The sequence below is a fragment of the Lissotriton helveticus genome, chromosome 10 (assembly GCF_964261635.1).
Source record: "Lissotriton helveticus chromosome 10, aLisHel1.1, whole genome shotgun sequence".
Lineage (NCBI taxonomy): Eukaryota > Metazoa > Chordata > Amphibia > Caudata > Salamandridae > Lissotriton > Lissotriton helveticus.
Window position 1 is genome coordinate 603,866,311 of NC_136071.1, and position 19,967 is coordinate 603,886,277.

The 19,967-nt window shown below is 43.5% G+C and overlaps 1 protein-coding gene across 1 annotated transcript in view; it reads left to right on the forward strand.

Moving 5' to 3' along the window:
* The window catches only part of SLX4 (SLX4 structure-specific endonuclease subunit), a 495,651-nt gene that overhangs the window by 22,623 nt on the left and 453,061 nt on the right, over positions 1 to 19,967 (forward strand). Inside the window, exons 3-4 of the mRNA XM_078663139.1 lie at positions 6,662 to 7,030; positions 15,419 to 15,599. Coding sequence (XP_078519265.1) covers positions 6,662 to 7,030; positions 15,419 to 15,599 — 550 coding nt within the window. The remainder of the gene's footprint in view (positions 1 to 6,661; positions 7,031 to 15,418; positions 15,600 to 19,967) is intronic.

Here is a 19,967-nt window from a genome sequence, read left to right on the forward strand (position 1 = left end):
GGTTGTTCCATGAACGGGTTGTAATGCTCGTTACTCAGTTTTGAGAAGTTTCCCCACATCGTGGGATTCTTCAGTGAGGCACTCCGTTTCAAGTATGTTGGAGGTGATTTCACTTTTGGTTTTGCATAATGGAGCCGCTTCATGAGCGTTTAGTCTTGAGCATGACTATGACTAGGCATGTCAAGGGTAACATGTCGTTCTTCAAGCTTTGGATCATTTTGCGGAAGAGCTATTTTTTTTTGTGAACACTTAATGACATGCTTTCACCTATTTCAATATGAAAATGTCTGTGCTTTGTGATTTCAACTTTCTATTCATGGGTTTATGTGGTTTGTTATTGCTCTTATTCTTGCTGCTTATGCGTCAATATCTGAGTTTTCATTAACTTTGCTAAGTGGGTGATTGTTCTAATGTGTTTATTAATGAAATTGCAGTGTCTCTACATTTTCCATTGGTATCTTTAACGTGTTTCAGGTGGCGTGCGCAGTTTCTGCAGTCCAATACAACTTGGGTGAGAAATTGCTCACTGCCGTGGGGCACAGTTCTTTAGTATTCTACAGTTAATGTATTCGTATGTGTATGATCCATGCAACAATTTGTATTTTGCGATGCCACAGTTTACGTTGTTTAATGTATGGGTCGTCCATGTCTTTGGGGGTGGTCCTCACAGTTTTATCCCTTACATGAGGGATGTGTTTGGGGCAATGGCAATAGTCCCTTCACCGTTTTATCCTTTTCGTCAGGGATGTTGGGTTTGAGTCCCAGTTAGTGACCTCTATATGGAGGTAGGCATATGGGTGTGTTACAATACACACAGTTTTTGTTTTTAACCTTACACTAGGTTGGGTTATGGAATTTCTTTCCCATGTACATGTAAAAAGGTACATGTTTTGGCGTAGACTCTTTCATAGGGTTGGGTTGTGGGTGTCAACCCCACTTACATGTACAAAGGTGCACACCCACATAGGGTGTGTGTTATGGGTGCTAGCCCCATACACAGTTTCCATGGGTCTCTGCCCCATATATTTGTTTGTTAACTTGCAGTTGGGATTGGTGTCGCTGGGTGTTTTACCCTTTGCGGCACTCTACAAATGTTAGTTGAGAGTAGTGTTGCGGGATGTTATACCCTTTGCGTCACTCTACGTGATGTTTCAATTTGTTACACTGCAAAGTTTTAATACAATGGGTTTTCGCTACAAATCGTTACAATGTGTTTACACTTTGAAATGTTTTAACAATTTTTCTAGGAGTAGGACGGGGGATATTGATACTTAAATATGTTGTATTTTATCCATCCTTTCTTGTTTATTTTTATATTGTTCACACACTCGTGATGTTTGCTATAGGTTGCATCCCTTAGTGTAGTACACTACTCCTTTATTGTGCATAGTTCTTCTCTTGAGGTTTTTCATTTTTGTTTTTATTTAAAGGAAAGGGATAATGTTATATCCTATATATTGTATTTATATGTAAACCAGCCTAGGTCCTCCTAGCTGCTCAGCCAGAGTGTGAGTTGGATACGGAATGTTGGTGTGACTGTGATGCGTGGAATGCCAGGGTGCCTGAGTGGATGAGTGGTGACAGTTAGAGATGGGATGAGCATCTAGGCAGGCTGCTCCTGGTGGGGCTGGTCCTTGACCAGAGCTGGCTGGAGATAAGAAAGATGTTAACTGATTTTGGAACTAATAAGAAGACTCAAACTACTTACAAGGCTACCTGTGACTCTATGTACAGGGTACAACACAATTATAGTAACGTTCTCATATCAGCTCTCTGATAACACCTTCATATTTTATGTCCCGGTTTGAATTCCCATTTCCGATTATACTGGACTCTGAAAATAGAAGGGTTCTATTTATATCAAATCATTGAACAGTCACAGGCTCTGTTTATGAATGGGCTCTGTTCATGCCAGCCTTTTGATCACAGTAGGACTTTGAATTTCCCCTTCTTTTTTCATTGTCAGAGCTTTGATTATAGTCTAGTTCAAGATACATCACTGTTCAAATTGTACTGATGCTCGCCTTTGCTTTAGTTTCTCAAATCTATATATTGCTCTTCCTTTTAAACATTCACTTTATTTCATAAAATGTTAGTGGAAATCCACTCAGATTACATTTGCAGTCCAGTGCCTGTGTTATCAACTAAGGATTGAGACTCCTCACAGCCTAACCTTCTCTACTTCACCACATTTTGTAAATCGTGGGCAATTCACTTCATTTCACTTTGCTTCAATTCCCATGTTCGTATTAGTCTGAGCGTATACCAAGCGCTGGATCAATTACTGGTTTGCAAATTACAGTTAGATCAACCCTGTCTTGTAGTGTCAAATTGTTATGGGCTTGATTTGCAAAGCTACTTATGCATGCACATTTGGCTTACATGTGCATATGTTGGTTTTGCTAAAAGATACACTAGCATAAACATTTTTTATGAACAAATCTATTCACTGGGATGGAAGAAGATGGTAAGTTGTAGTTTCTGGGCTGGGAAACCCTGTAAATTAGTGCTCATCCAGAAACTTGCATGCTTATAATATTCACCAACTCCTCTCAATTCATTCCCACTGAGGAAAAAGTCATAAATGTACTCCTGACAAGTGAAGGAATAAAACCTTTTCCAGGGTGAGACGGGATCCCCCACTAATAAAAAGATGGGGGATGTAGGTAAGCATACAACTGTAGCTTGTATGCAGATACACATAACATGAACCCCTAGTTGATGGCATGGCCTTTTTAAGCCGCCTTAAAATGGCCAAACTGGACTCTGTCCTTTTTCAAATGCCAAACAATAGCACCAGTAGAAATGCAGGCCCAAAGTAATCCAAAAGTTTGAACACGAAATTAAATGAATTAAAATACACAAACCAGTTTGTCAAAGCAAGGGATTGGATTTCAGAGTTTATTCTGCCTATTTATACATGTGGAGAAGTTCACTGACCTTTTCCGCTTTGGGATGCATATAATAATACTCATATGTTAATAAAGTCAATGTTCCTTGAATTAATACCTGTGAAATCACATTTAATAAATTATTGCAGAAATAAAACATCAAATGTAAATTTTGTAACATACATTCTTCTAAACTTCTTCAATAGCAATATTTGAATAGGTGATGTAAGCAACTGAAGCCACTTCCTTCATAACTCTGCAAAAGGGGACCTGCAGAACAAGAGCTCCATACTCCAGAACAAGGGAAATTACAACAAAGTAGAAGTAGAAAAGGCAGAGGTCTGACCCTGTACAGTACCTAATGGCTCTTATTTTGCCTGGAGCAAAATCACAAACATCCAGCCTTGTTTGCTGTAGTTTAGGGCAAACGTAGAGCTAAAGAAAGCAATGGCGTATCTGAATTACAATGATAAGTGACAAAATACACCTGCACCCTGCAGAGCAGGAACCTTGCAGCCCTTGACACAGACCAAATAAAGAATATGAAGTAAAGACTGGGGACTTTTACAAATTGATAAACATACACAGTTAAAGGAGCTCTACAAAAGCAGAAATGCACCATGCAGCATCCTCAACAAAGTATGCAAGACAAATCCAAGAAAGAAAGGGAATTTGGCTTAAATTTGCAGTGAAGGTCCTATCTCAGACGCATATAAACAGATCTTCCAGTTGAAAGGAGAGGCAGCTGTCATCTTTGTATGCTTTAGGGCTCATTTATTGTGTCAGATTTTAAAGACTTTAACAGGTTTGGCGCATGGGCATGAAACTGAAATAATAAAAGGTAGCGATGCAGAGCCGTGTTGGAATGCGCGGGCTGCATTTGTGGAAAGAGGTGAAAAACGGGAGTTAAACGAAGACTTTAGGTAAGCTCATTATGGCATGAGGAAGTAGAAAAAGGATGAAATTGAAGAATAATCGTTTACACAAAAAGCTAAATGTTAAGGTTTGATTAAACATCTAAAAATCTTTAAATATATTCAAACATTAGAAATAGTACCTAAGTTGAAAGAAAGGCAGATTAATCTGGTCAGTCACACAAGGATGGGACTAGGGAAGGGGGTGTAGGGAGAACTCCGTAAATTGGAGATCGGTATAGAGGCTGTAGGAAGGGGGGTGGGGTTAAGCCACACACAAGGGAACTTCAAAATAGAGATAAAAATGAACAATGGTAATAAAGGAAAATGAACTTATCTGCTTGGAGCAGCATTTAAAAGAGGCAGATTGTTGATGGCTCATGCCTTTTATGTGTTGCTATTATTCTATTCTGGAATCTTTTAATATTGTGATGAAAGCGGCTGCTTGGACTGCATTAAAGGAATAATGCATAACGTCAGCCTCTGTGTCTTTAATGAAATCCAGATCCTCTAGTCATGGTAATATGAGAATCGCAATTTACTTTCATACTTTCATACTTAAGGACTTGGATGAGGAATGAGATGATAATGCACTAGTGTAGTCCAAGCTAGATAAGCATTTTCGCTCATGTTCTTTCTACATTTTTCTTCATTCTCTCTTCTCAAGCAGCACTGGCTACGATTCTCTGTAAGAGTCTTCAGTTGTTGCAGAATCGTATGTGATCAACGGGAAACAGCCCTACTGAGAGAGGGGGTTTGACTCTGCTCACATGTTGATTACCTTGAGTAGAGCATTTGATCTTGGAGAAGTGTGTTCTTCCGCTGAAAAAGAGCGCTTGTATTTCACGTTTTACCTTGTGGCAATGCGTATGCTCAGTACAGCAGGAATGAGTTGGTTAGGGTGACAAACAAATGATTAAGACTTGTAGGCCTAATCTGTTTATTATGACTGTATGCCTGTTGGTTGTCTTGTGGAAAAGGTGTGCTTAATACAGTAGGACTGAGTTAATGGTTACAAACCAGTGATACTAACTATAGCATGACTGGTTCATTGTGAAATGTTATGTCTGAGCAATAGGCTTGTTCTATTTATTGTGAAACGTTATGAAAGAGGCACCTGATAAATTTATTGTGAAAAGCATTTGTTAAAGCCTATATGCCTTTAATGGGAGATTGGTTTTACACGGTGTTAAATCATGTAGACAGTCATATTGTTACATGGAATTTCACAGGTTGCCATGTTAGGCAATGATTTTGGTGATGGTAACAACTTCGAACAGACCATGGGAGTGGGTTGAAGATTGCCCAATAAAAATCCATGTTAGGCATTCTTAGTAGTGAGTGTCTATTGTTTGTTTGTCTGTAATTTTGTTCTTTTTTGACTGTATACACAGTGATTGATTTTGGGATAGCCTCTGCTTCATACCGTAGGCATTTAAGGGTGGATTGTTATTTCACTGTGAAAGCTAATCAACAGGTATGGTGTTACATGGGTTCAAACAGGGCACTGTAGTAGGCAAGTGCTTTGATGTTGGTAAACTCCTCTGACAAATCATGGGGGTAGAACCCTCTGTCAAATTAATTTCTTTTTGATTGTTTTTATTAGCTCTGTTAAGAGGGGATATAAATAAATATATAGTATTAGCAACTGCATTTTTGTATATGTTCATAATTATATGACTATTGTGAATGATGGCTGCCTTGTTTTAAAGCCTCTGCATAATACAGTAGGCCTTTATGGGTGGATTGTTAATGCTCTGTATTAAAGCCATAAAGAGGTAATCTGTTCATGGAATCTCACAGATTCCCTTATTATTCAGAGGTTTTATTGTTTGTTACACCCTTTGAGCTACCCTGGGAGCAGAAAATTGCATTGTGATAATCTTTGCTATACCCTCTAAGCATGTAATCACAGATCTAGTTCTGAGTAGCTGCATTTTGTCTGAATAGATGTGCATAGCCATGCGAAAATGAGCGCACTTAGGTGGGAGTGTTGATGGGCCAGCCCTTTTTGTTTTCCAGTTTTTTAAATTTTATCCATTATTTATTTAGGAGCGTCCTGCTGCTCCCCATATAGCGCTTCCAGGCCTTTTGTCACTCATCTTATCAGCAGTTTGCCGCAACCTGTACGGCTACTGTTTCTAAACTGGGTGGCTATTTTGGAACGGTATTGTCTATAGTAAATCAATATGTCACTGTTCCAGGATGACCACCACATTTAGAAACAGTTGCCGTCTTGAATAGATGCAACAATGATACTCAATGCACACTACATTTCGAAGATGGCTGACCCGTGTAATGTTCATTGACCGTCCATCGTGGAAAGGTAAAATTCTTAGTGTATCATTGTTTTAGCAATCAAAGATGGCTAATAGTTTGTTTTTAAATGTGGGGCCCATATTGGAGTTTTAAAACAACATACACTATGTGCAACACCATTGAAAGATGTCTGTCTGCTGCTATAAACAATTAAATTTTATTGTGAGCATATGTCCGGCTGGTGTAGGCAACGGCATGGTTTCTTATTTGTATTTGTTTTATTATTTGATTGCTGAACTTGTGCGTGTGTTTTATTGTGGATCAGTAAGCGACTGAATGCAGAAATTATTTAGTGGTCGAATTAATGGATGCATGAGTGCAAGGATCAGATACAGAGTCCAACGTTTATTACGTATTGAGTGTCTAAAGTAGGCAAGGAGTGAAGAGACCCTTTAATTTATAAGCCAGAATTATTTAAATATCAGTGCTTGTTCCATTTTGTGGTTCCATTTTGTGATTCCCTTACCATTTGGAAGAAGGTTTGCTGTAGATATTCTACTGAATGTGTAATTTTCAATAAATATTTTCTTGATGCAGATGATGGAAATAACTTACTTCAGACAGCACCCATCCATCCAGATGAGTGGAAAGGTGTAGAGTGCAAAGTGGACCTAGAAACAGATAAAGTGGATGATGTTCGTCCTCAAATGGTTATCAGTTCTTCTTCAGTGGAAATTGTCCCTGAGCACACACAGGAGAAAATGGCTCCAACTGAGCATATTGTTCGCCAAGTTGCTTTGAAAACAGCCTCAGCAGCGGTTATTTGTCCCCGAGCAGTGGATCTTGCTTTGGAAAGGATGCAAAAGTTTAAGAGAGCAGACCCAAGGCGCTTGAAACATGCTGAAGAAGCGAGTTCAACTACTGCAACCAATGGACCTGTCTTAGAGCAGGAGCAGTCTGATAATGGTAAGTTCCCTAATTGTTAATGATAGCCATGCAAGCCATAACTCTGCACACCAAATGCAATGCTCATGGCCTTATGCTTGATGTGACAGATGCAGTGATAAATAACACTATCAATAAGACCACTATGAACATATTATTTATTTGGTGAAGGATGTGGTGTTATTTAATGAACTTGTGCTTTTAAGTGTTAATATTGTGAAGTCATAGGCATTGTATTTGGTGGATAAGTTAACATTTGAAAGGCTGTAGTTATCAATTACTAAGCTCAATCTAAGTAGTGAATTTCAGTGTTTTTTCAGTTTTGTTTTATAAAGATTTCACTTATACTGGGGGTTTAAGTGCATTTCATAGACGTTCTAAAAAGATACATAAGAGTATTCTAACTAACCCTAACTAAATGTAAGTTAATTGGAGTGTTTTTCCAGTGAATTTCTTGGGATATGTGATGATCTACCACATCCAACTTCTATGAAAGTATACACTATTCCATTGCGGGCTTTAGCCTTACGCGCTTTGGGTTGGCTAGGCGGCGTGGTCTATGGCCAGACCCAGTGCACAATTACCGATGCCTACGGCTATAGGCCATTTCAGTGCCATACCGACCACTGGTGGCAACCCCGCTGTGTATGGCCTTTGGCTGTGCACTGCAGGATTTAGCCGAAGAAGGTGGCTTGTGGCTAGGTCCTACACATAACTCATCCAGGGGCTATCAACTCCCACTGCTCACAGCCTTCAGCTGGGCCTGGCTCCTGTGTTGTTTATTTTTTTTATTGTTTATTTGTGGTTCGCTTTGCCTTAAAGACTTGATTGGGTCCCCTCTTGGTCCACAGACTTGATTCTAGCTCTGCAACTTCGAGAAAGGATCAGACTAGGGTCCAAGAGCCCTTGTCGCAGGGTTCATGAAACTCACAACAGGGCTGACGGTCCACAAACCCTGTTTTTGGTGTGCAGATCCCGTAGCAAAATTAGCTATTTTTAAAATGTTAACCTTTGGAGCAGAAGGTGTCCCCTTGCCTGAGCTTTTATGAATCCACGACACAGGGACAAATCTGCTCATCCTGTACTACAACATATTTTTCTCAGTTGTGTTTACCCAGTTGAAGATTTCAGGTCCCTGAACCTTGGTTTGGGGTCATGGACACAGAATTAACAATGGGAAAAGGCCCCTCATCTAATGTTAGGTTATGTTATGAGTATTGGTATAGAGCACTATCACCCTACAGAGTATCCTGAAGCAGACCAGAAATGTGAGGCTGACATTGTACACAAAGAGGAGAACTAATTGAGAGCCAGGTTTTTAGGCTCTTGCTCAACTCAATAAGAGAGGAGGAGGCTCTGATATTTAGTGGGAGGTCATTTCACGCTTTAGAAGCAATTTAGGAGAAGGCTCGACCTCCTGTTCTGCTTTTGTGAATGAGTGAGATATGTGCTAGTGAGACTCCGACAGAGTGGAGATGTTTGCGGGGGATGGAAGTGTAAGCTCCTGTTAGGTATGCTGGCCTATGTTGTGTAGTGCTTTGTGTGGGTGAGGAGTTTGAACTATATGTGTTTGTGTATCTGGAGCCAGTGGAGCTCTCTCAGGTGTGGTTTTATGTGGGACCAGCATGAGAGGTTGAGGACAAGCCTGCCTGCTATGTTCTGGATGGTCTGCAATCTCTTCAGTGGCTTGTTATCTCCGTGTAGAGAGCCTTCCCATAGTCCAGCCGGCTGTTGATGAGGGCTTGGGTGACAATCTTTATTGTGTTGTTTGGAAGCCACTTGTAGATTTTTCTCAGCATCTTCAGGGTATGATAGCAGAGGGGGTGACTATGTTGACCTGGAAGGACATGTCCAACTTGTTATCTATGATGATCCCAAGGTTTCTAGTGTGTGTTTTGAGGGGGGAACTGAGGTCCGTAGGGCACCAGATGGAGTTCTATAGTGAAAAATTAACACTTTTGTCCTGTTGGTGTTGAGCTTGTCACAGTCAAATTTCATCCAGGTGGCCAGTTAGGTCATGTTTGCAGTGAATATTTTTCTTGTGTCCAGGATTTGTCCGAGAGGGAAGGCATAAGTTGCATGTCATCTGCATAGGGGAGGATGTTGATGTTGTGGACGCGCATGATGTCGACCAGTGGGCTCTTGTAGATATTGAAGAGTCTGGCTAAATGAGGAACCTTGCAGTACTTCACATCTGAGTGGCCAGGTTTCTGATGAGACGAGTAAGGTGGCTAGTTAATTCGGATTCATTTGGTTAAGAATGTGCATATCCATTGGAGGGTAGGGCCTAGAATGCTGACCCTGTGTAGGTGTCTATAAGTATTGGGTGGAAGGCTGTGTCAGATGCCTCTGAGAGGGCCATAATTTATCTAGGATCATCCAGATATTTGTTGCTGTGATGAGACCTATCTCCATGCTATGCTTGGGCCTGAATCTGGACTGTGTGACATCAAGGAGCCAATGGTTGGGGAGGGGTTCGCTGATAGCTTTCTCTAGGGAAGGAGTGAAATTTGTCGGTAGTTGGTGAGCTTGGACTGGTCTGCTGAAGGTTTCTTCAGTAGCGGGATGACAGTTGCATGATTCCAGTCCAGGAATATGCCTTTGTCAATAGAGGTACTGAGAATGCTCACTATAGCTTTTCTGATGGGTTAAGTCCTTTATTGATGGCATGGTGGAGGCAAGGGTCCGATGGTGCCCTGGAGTGAATGGACCTAATGATTTTAGCCGTTTTGTCTGTGGAAATGGTATATGTGGTCATGGTGTGTTCTTTGTCCAAGACTGGTGGACTAGCTGCATGGTTGGTGGGGTCAGGCTGAGATTTGAAATTGTTATATATGGTTATGATTTTATTGCTGAAGAAATTTGAGAGGTAGTTGCATAGTTATTGAGATGGGGTGATGCTGCCGACGGTGGCTGCAAGGTGTGGTGAAATTGATTATTGACATGAATTCTTTGCTGCTGTTGGCACTGGAATCAATGCGGTCTGAAAGGGCCTTTTGCTTAGCATTTCTGATTTGCTGGTGGTAGCACCTCAATCTGGATTTGATGATCTCTTTCTCTGAGTTTTTTTGGCTCGATATCCACCTGCGTTCTAGCTGCTTGCAGTGCTGCTTGGTCATCCTTAGTTCTTCTGTGTACCAACTGCATTGAGGTGGTGTTCTTGCTGTTTGGCTTTGGTTTTATGGTACCAGGGCGTTGGCTGACAAGTTGCCTGCATGTTACGGGTGGCTCTTGAACAGTTTGGAAGCTCTCTCCTTCTCTGCTATGTTCTATATGCTAGCAGTGGCGGGACGGGCCTTTAGACGTAAGTAATTTGTGGTGGGGGATGTTTCGGTAAAAGAGGGAGGGGGAATTCTAGAGAAGGGCGGAAATAAGGGAAATGAGTAAACTTAAAAGACAAAGGGCACAAGAAAGAGCTAAACACTGGCAAAAAGGGCACAAAAGAGACAAACAAGGGCACCAAAAGTGAAAGATAAGGGTACAAAAAAGAGGCAAATAGTGGCAAAATAACAGTCACAAAAGAGAGAAACCGTAGGAAAAAAGGCACAAACGAGAAAGGCAGTGGCAGAAAGGCAGCGGCAGAACAACAGGAAAAAATGAAAATAGTGGCAAAACAGTGGTCACAAAAGATGAAGACGGTGGCAAAACCAAGGGCCCAAAAGATAGAAGATGCAGATGAAATGGGCACAAAGAAGAGTAACACTGGCAAGGAACAGAGGGCATATGAGAAAGAGCAGTGTCAAGAGAGAGATGAAGAGAGCGAGCAAAAAGGAGTGTTGTGGGGGTTCTTCAACACTGCGGGAGCGGGGTCCTCAAGGGCCTTGTCAGACCAGACAAACGTAAGTCCAAGTGGGCTAGTGCTGTACACCTGCTAATGAAATTATGATGTTTTTTTGCATTTGGGTCTGGAGACCATCCATGGACTAACAGACTCCCTAACTTTTTTTACCCTTACAGTTCCACCTGAAACATTTTTTAATACCGATTTCTCGAAAGCTACTGAATAGATTTACACCAAACTAGGCAAAGATACACCTTAGAGTAAAGTTCTGCTTTCATGCCTACTTTGATGTTCATCCGTTCCGCCGATTCTCTCTCTTTTTTTTTGCAGAATAAAGCTTAACAAGCATTGGAAATGCAATAGGTCTCGCATTAGAAAAGTTGGAGCTATTGGTCTTGTAAATGACAAATATTTTATTTATTTGTTGGTTTTTAAAACCGCTAAATTGATAGCTTTGTCATTTACAATGCCAATAGTTATAACTTTCGCGAATGTGACACCTATAGCATTTGGAGTGCAACACTGATTAAGAATTCTATTTTCAGACTGCCATGTGATGCTAAAAAGAAAGAAAATGAACGTTGTTGTCAGGTAATTCGAAATAAAGGGAGACACGGCCTGGCGGCCGTGAGAGAGAGGGGAGGTGCGAAAACAAACAGAAACAAGTCGGGCGGCACAACAGGGGCTGAAAAAAAAGGGGAGGCTGAAAAAATAACACGGCCTGGCGGCCGTGAGAGGGAGGGGAGGTGCTGGCGGCTGGGGAGGGGGAGGAGAAATGCGAGCAAAATAACACGGCCTGGCGGCTGTGAGAGAGAGGGGAGGTGCAGTTGGCTTCAAAGCAAAAAAATACTTATTTGTGACCTAAAACCACGCCACAGATGCAGTGGCGCAGTGTGCATAAAATGTGCAAATGCGTCCGTCCGTGCAGGCTCGTTTACCGCAGGCGGTAATCTCAGAAATTAGCCGTAATGTCTGTGTGTCATTACCGCTGGGCAGTGAACTCAGGTGGAGAAATGCAGATTAACACTGCTTTTCTGAGTGTTTTCGAGGGGGCGGGGTGCCTGCAAGACAAGTTCTTGCTACTTTCAAAATGCCATCCTTGCCTTAAAGTGCAGGGAAGCCCGTGTGCTCTGCTGGCAGGCACTTTCGGTTTGTGTTGAGAGAAGAGGGACGGAAAAGGAAAGGGGGCAGAGAAAGAAGCAGGAGTGGGTGAGACAGAACGAGCCACACAGGCATGCGGTGACTGTGTAAGAGAGGGCGAAGAAGGGGAGAGGGTGATGGAGAGAAAGAACAGGGTGGGGTGGAGAGACAGAAAGAGAGGGCGGTTGGAAGATGTAGGGATGAGGAGGACGCAGAGGGGAAGACAGTGAGAGGTAACGGTGAAGTGGGTAGAGAGGCGGTAATCTCGGAATTAAGCCGTAATGTCTGTGTGTCATACTGCTGGGCAGTGAACTCTGGTGGCATCATTTGCGAAATGCTGCTTAACGCAGCTGTTCTGGGTGTTTTTCGAGGAGGGTGGGGTGCCTGCTAGACACGTTCTTGCTACTTTCAAAACGCCATCCTTACCTTAAAGTGCTGGGATGCCTGTGTGCTCTGCTGGGAGGCACTTTCAGTTTGTGTTGAGAGAAGAGGGACGGAAAAGGAAAGGGGCAGAGAAAGAAGCGGGAGTGGGTGAGACAGAGCGAGCCACACAGGCATGTGGTGACTTTGTAAGAGAGGGCAAGGGAGGGGAGAGGGTGACGGAGAGAAAGAACAGGGTGGGGTTGAAAGACAGAAAGAGAGGGCGGTTGGAAGATGTAGGGACGAGGAGGACACAGAGGGGAAGGCAGCGAGAGGTAACGGTGAGGTGGGTAGAGATATTCATATTCAATGTGGACAGGACCCCTAAACACTGCCCGACATTCTAAGGGTCAGAAAGCCCTCGTGCCTGCTTGGAAAGTGCTGCATTAGCATTCTGAAAAAGGACACCACGGGGTAGAGGCATTTTGAAATACGTAAAGTAACGTTGCTGTGGTACTGTGTTACAAAGTCCTACATGCCTGCGTGAATTAGACTTCTGCGGTCTTAGTCCCATGCATGAACAAAGGTGTGCAAAGCACTTAGCAAACTTTGTAGTGGGGCACATCCTTCCTACTTCCTTTGTTTATTTAATATTTATGGAGTTTTACATAGTGCTGGCATTGCTCGAACGCTTGAGTGTGCTGTACAAAGAAAGTCCAAGGTAACAGAAATTAAATAATCCACATAAGCTTTGCTATGGTAGCAGTAAGTGACAATAGAATACATGAAGTACAAGGCACCAAGGTGCCAAAGCAGGAAGGCTGGAGAAGCGTGAGCCTGGTGGGGGGGCGGGATGCGAGCGAGTGGGAGGCAAAGCGGCCGCAAAATGAAACGAGCGAAAGACGTAACTTGCCATGATTTGATTTTTAAAAAACGTTCTGATATGCGGGATGAAGCTCTTCTGAAAGCACGAGTGCTCAACCCAGAGAAAGCCAAAGCAGGAAGGCTGGAGAAGCGTGAGCCTGGTGGGGGGGCGGGATGCGAGTGAGTGGGAGGCAAAGCGGCCGCAAAATGAAACGAGTCACGCATGGTTTAACAAGTTAAAAAACAAGAACTACAGCAGGCAAAAGCAATAAAAGGCTTTCACGCCAGGCCGGGAAACTGAAAGCACGGCCGGCCGGCCGGCCGTGAAAGCCTTTGATGCAGCAGGAGGCGGAGCGGGAAGAGCTGCTGGTGGCACCAAGCTAAACAACAGATGGCTGGCGATTTGATGCTGTGCACGCGCATTTTAACTCATTGCGCGTGCGCATTGAGCTAAAAGCGCACATGAACTTCATCAAATCGCCAGTCTGGTTAAACTCTGTTTAAGCCCCTATAGTCTCGCTCCGCTCAATGCGCATGCCCATTGACAGGCGAGACCTAAAAACCAATGAGAGTTTAATGGGAAAGTCACTTTTCTGACCGCCCTCATTTCCCTCCTCCCCTTCCCATGATGTGTCTTCCCAAAACTTGCCATGTTAAACCCTAATAGAATAAACCTCGTTTTTTTTTGTTTTTTTTGGGCATTCACTTAGTGACATGGCAAGTTTCATGCCTTTACCGTAAATTTTTGTTGAGTCAACCCATGTGCCGTAGGGGGTTGTCTGAATGTGTCCTTGCCCTTCAGCCAAACACCACTGTGCACATCCAATGGCCTTGCAAAGTGCCAAATTGGTAAATGGATGGTGACTAAAGCGCATTACAATAAAACACATAGACATTCACTGGAATTTTTTTTTATGATTAATTGAATACAAACCGTGAGCCACTTGAAATTTAGACGAAGTTCAGGGCCCCCTTTAATTGATGCTACCTATGCTAAATAGACCACTTTGACTATGGAATAAACAAAAAGCTTGTTTTCAAGAGGAAAACATGATGGGTGGTGTGTGAGGTACCGTGTGCATAACATACCATAGATAACCTTCAATTGATTTTTTCATTGAAAAAAAGTGTGTCTGTGTATATATAGCCCCCCCCCTTAAATTAATTAATCACACGCCTCCATTGGGGTAAAAGTCTCTGAGTTACTTAATCACTGTTAGCGTGCATGGTCTGTTGTAAAGAAATCCACACTGCTTAGTGTGCATGGACTGTTGTAAACAAATCCACACTGCTATATTGTTTCTTTGACATTTTATTTATTTTTATTAATGTAAATTAGGAGTGTGCGAAATTCTGGTAATTTTGCTTTCTTGTTATGGGAAATTGTGCAAATTTACACGAAAAGTAAATATGTGATTTCATGCTATATTTTAACATTTCACACAAATAAATAGTGTGCAATTCTCAAAATTAAGCTGCCATAACTTACATCTTACCCATGCTTGTTTGAATGGAGATCTCAGGCTACTTATGTACCTGATGAATCTGTGCATCCCATAAGCATTGTAACTTGGTCCAGACCGATTCGTTGGAACAAAGAACTACATTTGTGCCCTATAACTGCTCAGGTATTTGAAGCGACGTGTGGCGTTTGTGATGACAGACCTCTGAAGCCAAAGTATATCGTGGTACCCACGCAGCACAGGTTCCACTAAACTGACTGAAAGGACCACCTATAACATGATAGTGGACCAGAGACCATTAGAAATACATAGCTGTCAACTCTCCCCTTTTCAACCTCCCTTTGGTGCAGCAGTGTACGTAGCCAGAGACATGATACAACTGTCTCACTTTCCCGGATGGAAAAAGGACAAAGACAAAACTTGTACCACAAAAACAGATTATCCACAAATAACAATAACTGCACAAATGTCGATTCCCAGCAGCAGGTTAGACAAAATGATGATTTAGCCAAAAACATTATGTGAAAATGCAAATGTTACACATTTTGAAAAATGTGGGCATTTTCAGGGTCGAATCTGGCAGTTGAGAATTAGTCTGACGTTATAAATGTTGGGAGATTGATTGCCTTGCTGCATGCAGAGTTGTTATTGCTTATTCGGAAATGCGTGCATGTAGGGTCTGTTGTCAACCATTTGTTCCTAAGCACATTAATCTGGCTGAACTGTTGAGCAGCTCTTCCAGAAAGCCTACTTGACGCTTTACGTTTATTTTATAAAAAACTTGTTAAATTCCCTCACCAGTCAGCAATCCTTCCCTCTCTGAAGTGGAGAATGACACGGCACTGGCATTAGCTCTCCAGCGAGACACTGCTAGTCTGGACAAAGTGAAGAGCCTGGAGGAAGAGGGACTTTATTTCTGCCAACTCTGCCAGAAGGACCTGTCTGCAATGAACTCTGCCTTGCGCCAACAACATATGAACAGGTCAGTGTTAGAAAAGTATCGTTGAAGGGATTTATCATTTTAGTTAGAAGGAATCTATACATGTTTTAGTACCATATATCAGCACAGTATTTGCCTCTACACACCTAGGAGTCAACATATATTTGCAGACTTCAGTGTTTATTTATTTATTTATTTTTTAATATTCTTTTTATTGGTGCATAACATATAGTAGTACAATCTAAAATCTATAGTTCTGGTACCTGTGAGACATTCGTTTTACATTATTTCAGTACTTTGGCAAATATATTGTGATGAAAACTGAAGATCAGAATCATTTCTACATCATGTAATGTTTTTTTAACTGTCCTCCTGCGACGATTCCCCACCAGGTGTAGTACATATTACACCTCTAAATACATTCCACTTTCCCCACAATCGTTCCCATTTTTTGGGGCATCGTCTATTTAGATACACCACTCTTTCGGCCACCATGGCCAAATCCATGTGTGTACTCCAGTCTCGGATTGTGGGAGTGTTGCGTGCCCTCCATAATCTGGCTATGTTTCTCTTAGCTATTCTCATTCCCAGTGTTGCCCAGGGTTGTGCTGCGGTGTTAAGATCTGTTGCCTCCCATATGTTCAAAAGACATCGTTTAGGTTCTTGTGGCACCGGGACCCCTCTGACTCGTGTGATTGTGGACATGATCTCCTCCCAATATGTCGCTTTTGCTGGGCATTCCCATATCGTGTGATAAAATGTACCTACTTCCCCACATTTTCGGAGGCATTGTTGACTGTCTTTCCTATTTTACATAATACTACCCTAGTATAGTAGATCCTATGGAGCACTTTTAGTTGCACTAGTCGGAGTTTCGAGGAGATTGCTACCTCCTTTGGGGATGCTAATGCCTCCTGCCAGTCCGTCTCATCCAGCTCTCCTACCTTCTTCTGCAACTTATCCCGGAGTGACTTTGTAGGGTCAGGGTGATTGTTTATAATTTTTCGATATGTTAAGTAAGTGGCTTTTTTGTCCATGTGGTCTGTGAGAAGTCTGTCCTCTACAATGAAGCTTCGGGGAGGGCAGTGTCAGGGGGATGGCAGCCTCTAGGGCATGCTTGACCTGGAGATGTCGAAAGCTTTCCGTAGGTGCCATTTCGTATTGATCTCAGAGTTGGGTGAATGGGATTATTTTTCCCTTGACCCACAGATCTCCCACCTTCAATATTCCAATGATATCCCATTGTCTGAATCCTTTGCTATTGCGTAGTTTGCCTATTTTACCAGTGCCCCAAAGGGGTGTGGCCTGCGTGATCTTATTATTCCACCCCATCTAATTTGTGCTATATGCCAGAGCTGATTCGTGTGTTTTGTCTACCCTAATAGAGCCATCTTGTAGTTAGTGTTATACAGTGCTCGGTTAAGCTCCTCCGGCCCTAGGAAAGTCTGTCTAAGCGATAGGCCAGATCAATATGCGGGATATGAATCCATTGATTTATTATGGCCAGTTGGAAAGCCCAGTAATACATTTGTATACTGGGGAGTGCAATGCCACCATCGTACCAGGTCCTAATTAATTTGTTCATTGCTATCCGGGCTGATTTCCCATTCCAAAGGAGTTTGGTCACTTCTGTATCAATTGAGCGGAAATATGATGGGGTGGGGGACTAAGAATGGGGCATTATGTAGAGCATAAAGGAAGCGAGGGAGCGCCATCATTTAAAAAAGTGCTGCTCTCCCTAGCAGCATCAATGGTAAGGATTGAAAATGTTTGGTATCACTACGAAGTCTCTTCAGGGGTTCTAAAAGATTAAGATTTAAAGTCATGAAATTCTCTGGGTCTGAAGTGATATGAATCCCCAAGTATTTTAAATTGTCCTCTAGTATTTTCACTGCACACCCTCTGGGTAGCTTCGGCGATGGGCCTGCTAGGACATACTGTGTTGATTTGTTCCAGTTGATCATATAACCTGAGTGTTCACCATAGGAGTCACATGTATTCTGATAGATACATCTGCCAGTGGATTCCTCACCTTGTGAATATCCCCCTTGCGTCAGCAACGTTCGGAAAATTCTTTGTAGCACGCCGGCGTGGACGACGTCATAGGAGCACGGCATCGCGCGCGACTCCGTCTGACGTCACAGACCCCATATTAGGCCTACGTCGGCGTGATGACATCAGTTCCCTTTTTTCCGCGTCGTCGACGCTAACGGTTTCTGGGATCCTCTGCGATTCAGATAGTGACTTTGTTGCTATTTGTGTGTTACTGTGTTTTTGTTCTTCATCGAAGATGTCGTCGAGGAAGACGGGGTTTAAGCAGTGCGGCTCGTGTGCCCGGATGATATCTATGACAGATCCTCGTGACGATTGTTTATGGTATCTGGGTTCAGACCATGATGTTAAAGGCTGCCGTTCCTGCTTTAAGATGAACCCTAAAGCTCTACGAGAACGAGAGGCAAAACTTCTGCAGGCAAAAGTGAAAGGTAAAGAAGCCAAGAGATCTTAGAGATCAAGATCTAGGCGCTCGAGATCGAAGCAGAAGTCGCGATCGAAGTCGCGATTGAGGTCGAGGTCGAGGGCCAGATCGGAGTCGGCATCGAGGTCGGCTTCGGGACATGCTTCGGGTTCCTCGAAGAAAAAGCACAAGAGGAAGAAGCATAGTTCAAGGCATCATTCTGGGTCATCGGACTCGAAGAGGAAGTGTTCTTCTCGAAGGCATAAAAAGGATTTTGTGTCTCCTTCTCCTGTTGGTGAGCCTGATGGTGGTGCTTCGCCTGCACGATCTCGAGAGAAATCTCCGGATCCGGAGCTGGAACCGAATCCGGATTTGTGTCAGTCTTCGGAGCATGAAGAAGACGTCGAGATCCCTCGGGCACCGACTCCGGTGGATAGCCCAGTGGGTCAAGAGGAGCCGAATCCGGAGCAGCCTCCTTCGGAGAAGCCATTGGGTTCGTACCCTCCCTTTCCTGGTCCTGGTCAGGACCCCTCGCATTTTCTAAATGCCATGTTTGGCGTATATGCGAGGGCAATGTACCCCTCTGGAGCGCCTGCAGGTCCCATGGGTCCATTGTCGTTTAACTTGGGTGTCCCTCAAGCATATGCTCCGGCGCCTTTTCTGCCGTTTATGCTGACGCCATATCCACCTTGGCTCGGTACGGCGCCGCCGAGGTCATCGACTCCGCACACGGCTTCGCCGGCTCCGGAGCGACCTCGGGATTTGGATCGGGGTTCGACGCCGGTTCTGCCTTCCCATCCTCCAACTGTTCCAGTTCCTCGTTCGACGCCGGGTCCGACTCCGTCGGAGTCATTACCGGATCCGACGACTTCGGTTCGTATGGAGTGATCGAGGCGTAGAGCCCAACGTCTCCTGGAGGAGAAAGAATATGAGGACCCTGATGTGGAGGAAGGAGAACTTCAGGAGTAGGAGGATCTTTTTGTGGATCTCCATAGTGCAAGTGATCTAGAACTTTCTCCAGAGTGGGGGTTGCCTGCAGTCTCGGACGCACCCTCTAAGGATGTGGCGCCATACCATGTGGTAATTAAAAAGGCTGCTGAGCTGCTAAATTTGACTTTACCTACAGTGGAGTTCAAATCTAATATCCTCACGGAGATATTACATTCGCCTTCAACTATTGAACCAACTCTGCCATTCACGGAGGCTCTGACAGAACCAATTTTGGAGGTCTGGAAAAAACCATTATCTGCTCCTGCGGTGTCCAGATCAGTGGCGAGGCGATATAGGGTAGCACCTGGTGACCCTGAGTTCTTGTCTACCCATCCTTCGCCAGAGAGTCTGGTGGTGCAAGCCGCTTGTTCGAACAGGTCAGCAGGCTCTTTTCCCCAGGTACCTGGAGATAAAGACTCAAAAAAATTGGATCAAACTGCTAAAAAGGTTTTTTCATCAGGTAGCAGGGCTCTGAAGTCCACAAATGCTACTTGCCTGCTGGGCAGATATTGGCATGCCTTAATGGATTCGGTAAAGCAATTATCAGCTAAGCTTCCAGAGGAAGATAGAAAGAACTTTAATGAAGTGGTCACTGACACTCAGGCTGCAGCCCGTCAGGTTATTCAAAGTGGCATGGACACGGCGGACTCTGTGGCCAGGATAATGGGTTCTTCAGTGGCCACCAGAAGAGCCGCTTGGCTAAAATCTTCTGAGTTTTCAGCTGACGTTCAGTCTACTCTTATGGATTTGCCATTTGACGGCTCTGGCCTTTTTGGAAAGAAAGCGGATGTGGCATTGGAGAGGTTCAAAGACAGCCGGGCGACGGCTAGATCTTTGGGCCTGCAAACTAGAGGCTCTTCCACCAGGAAGTACAGAGGCTTTGGGAGGTCCACTTTTCGTCCCTATAAACAAAGCCAGCAACAGCAACAGCAACAGAACCCTTTGTATAAATCATACAGAGGTAG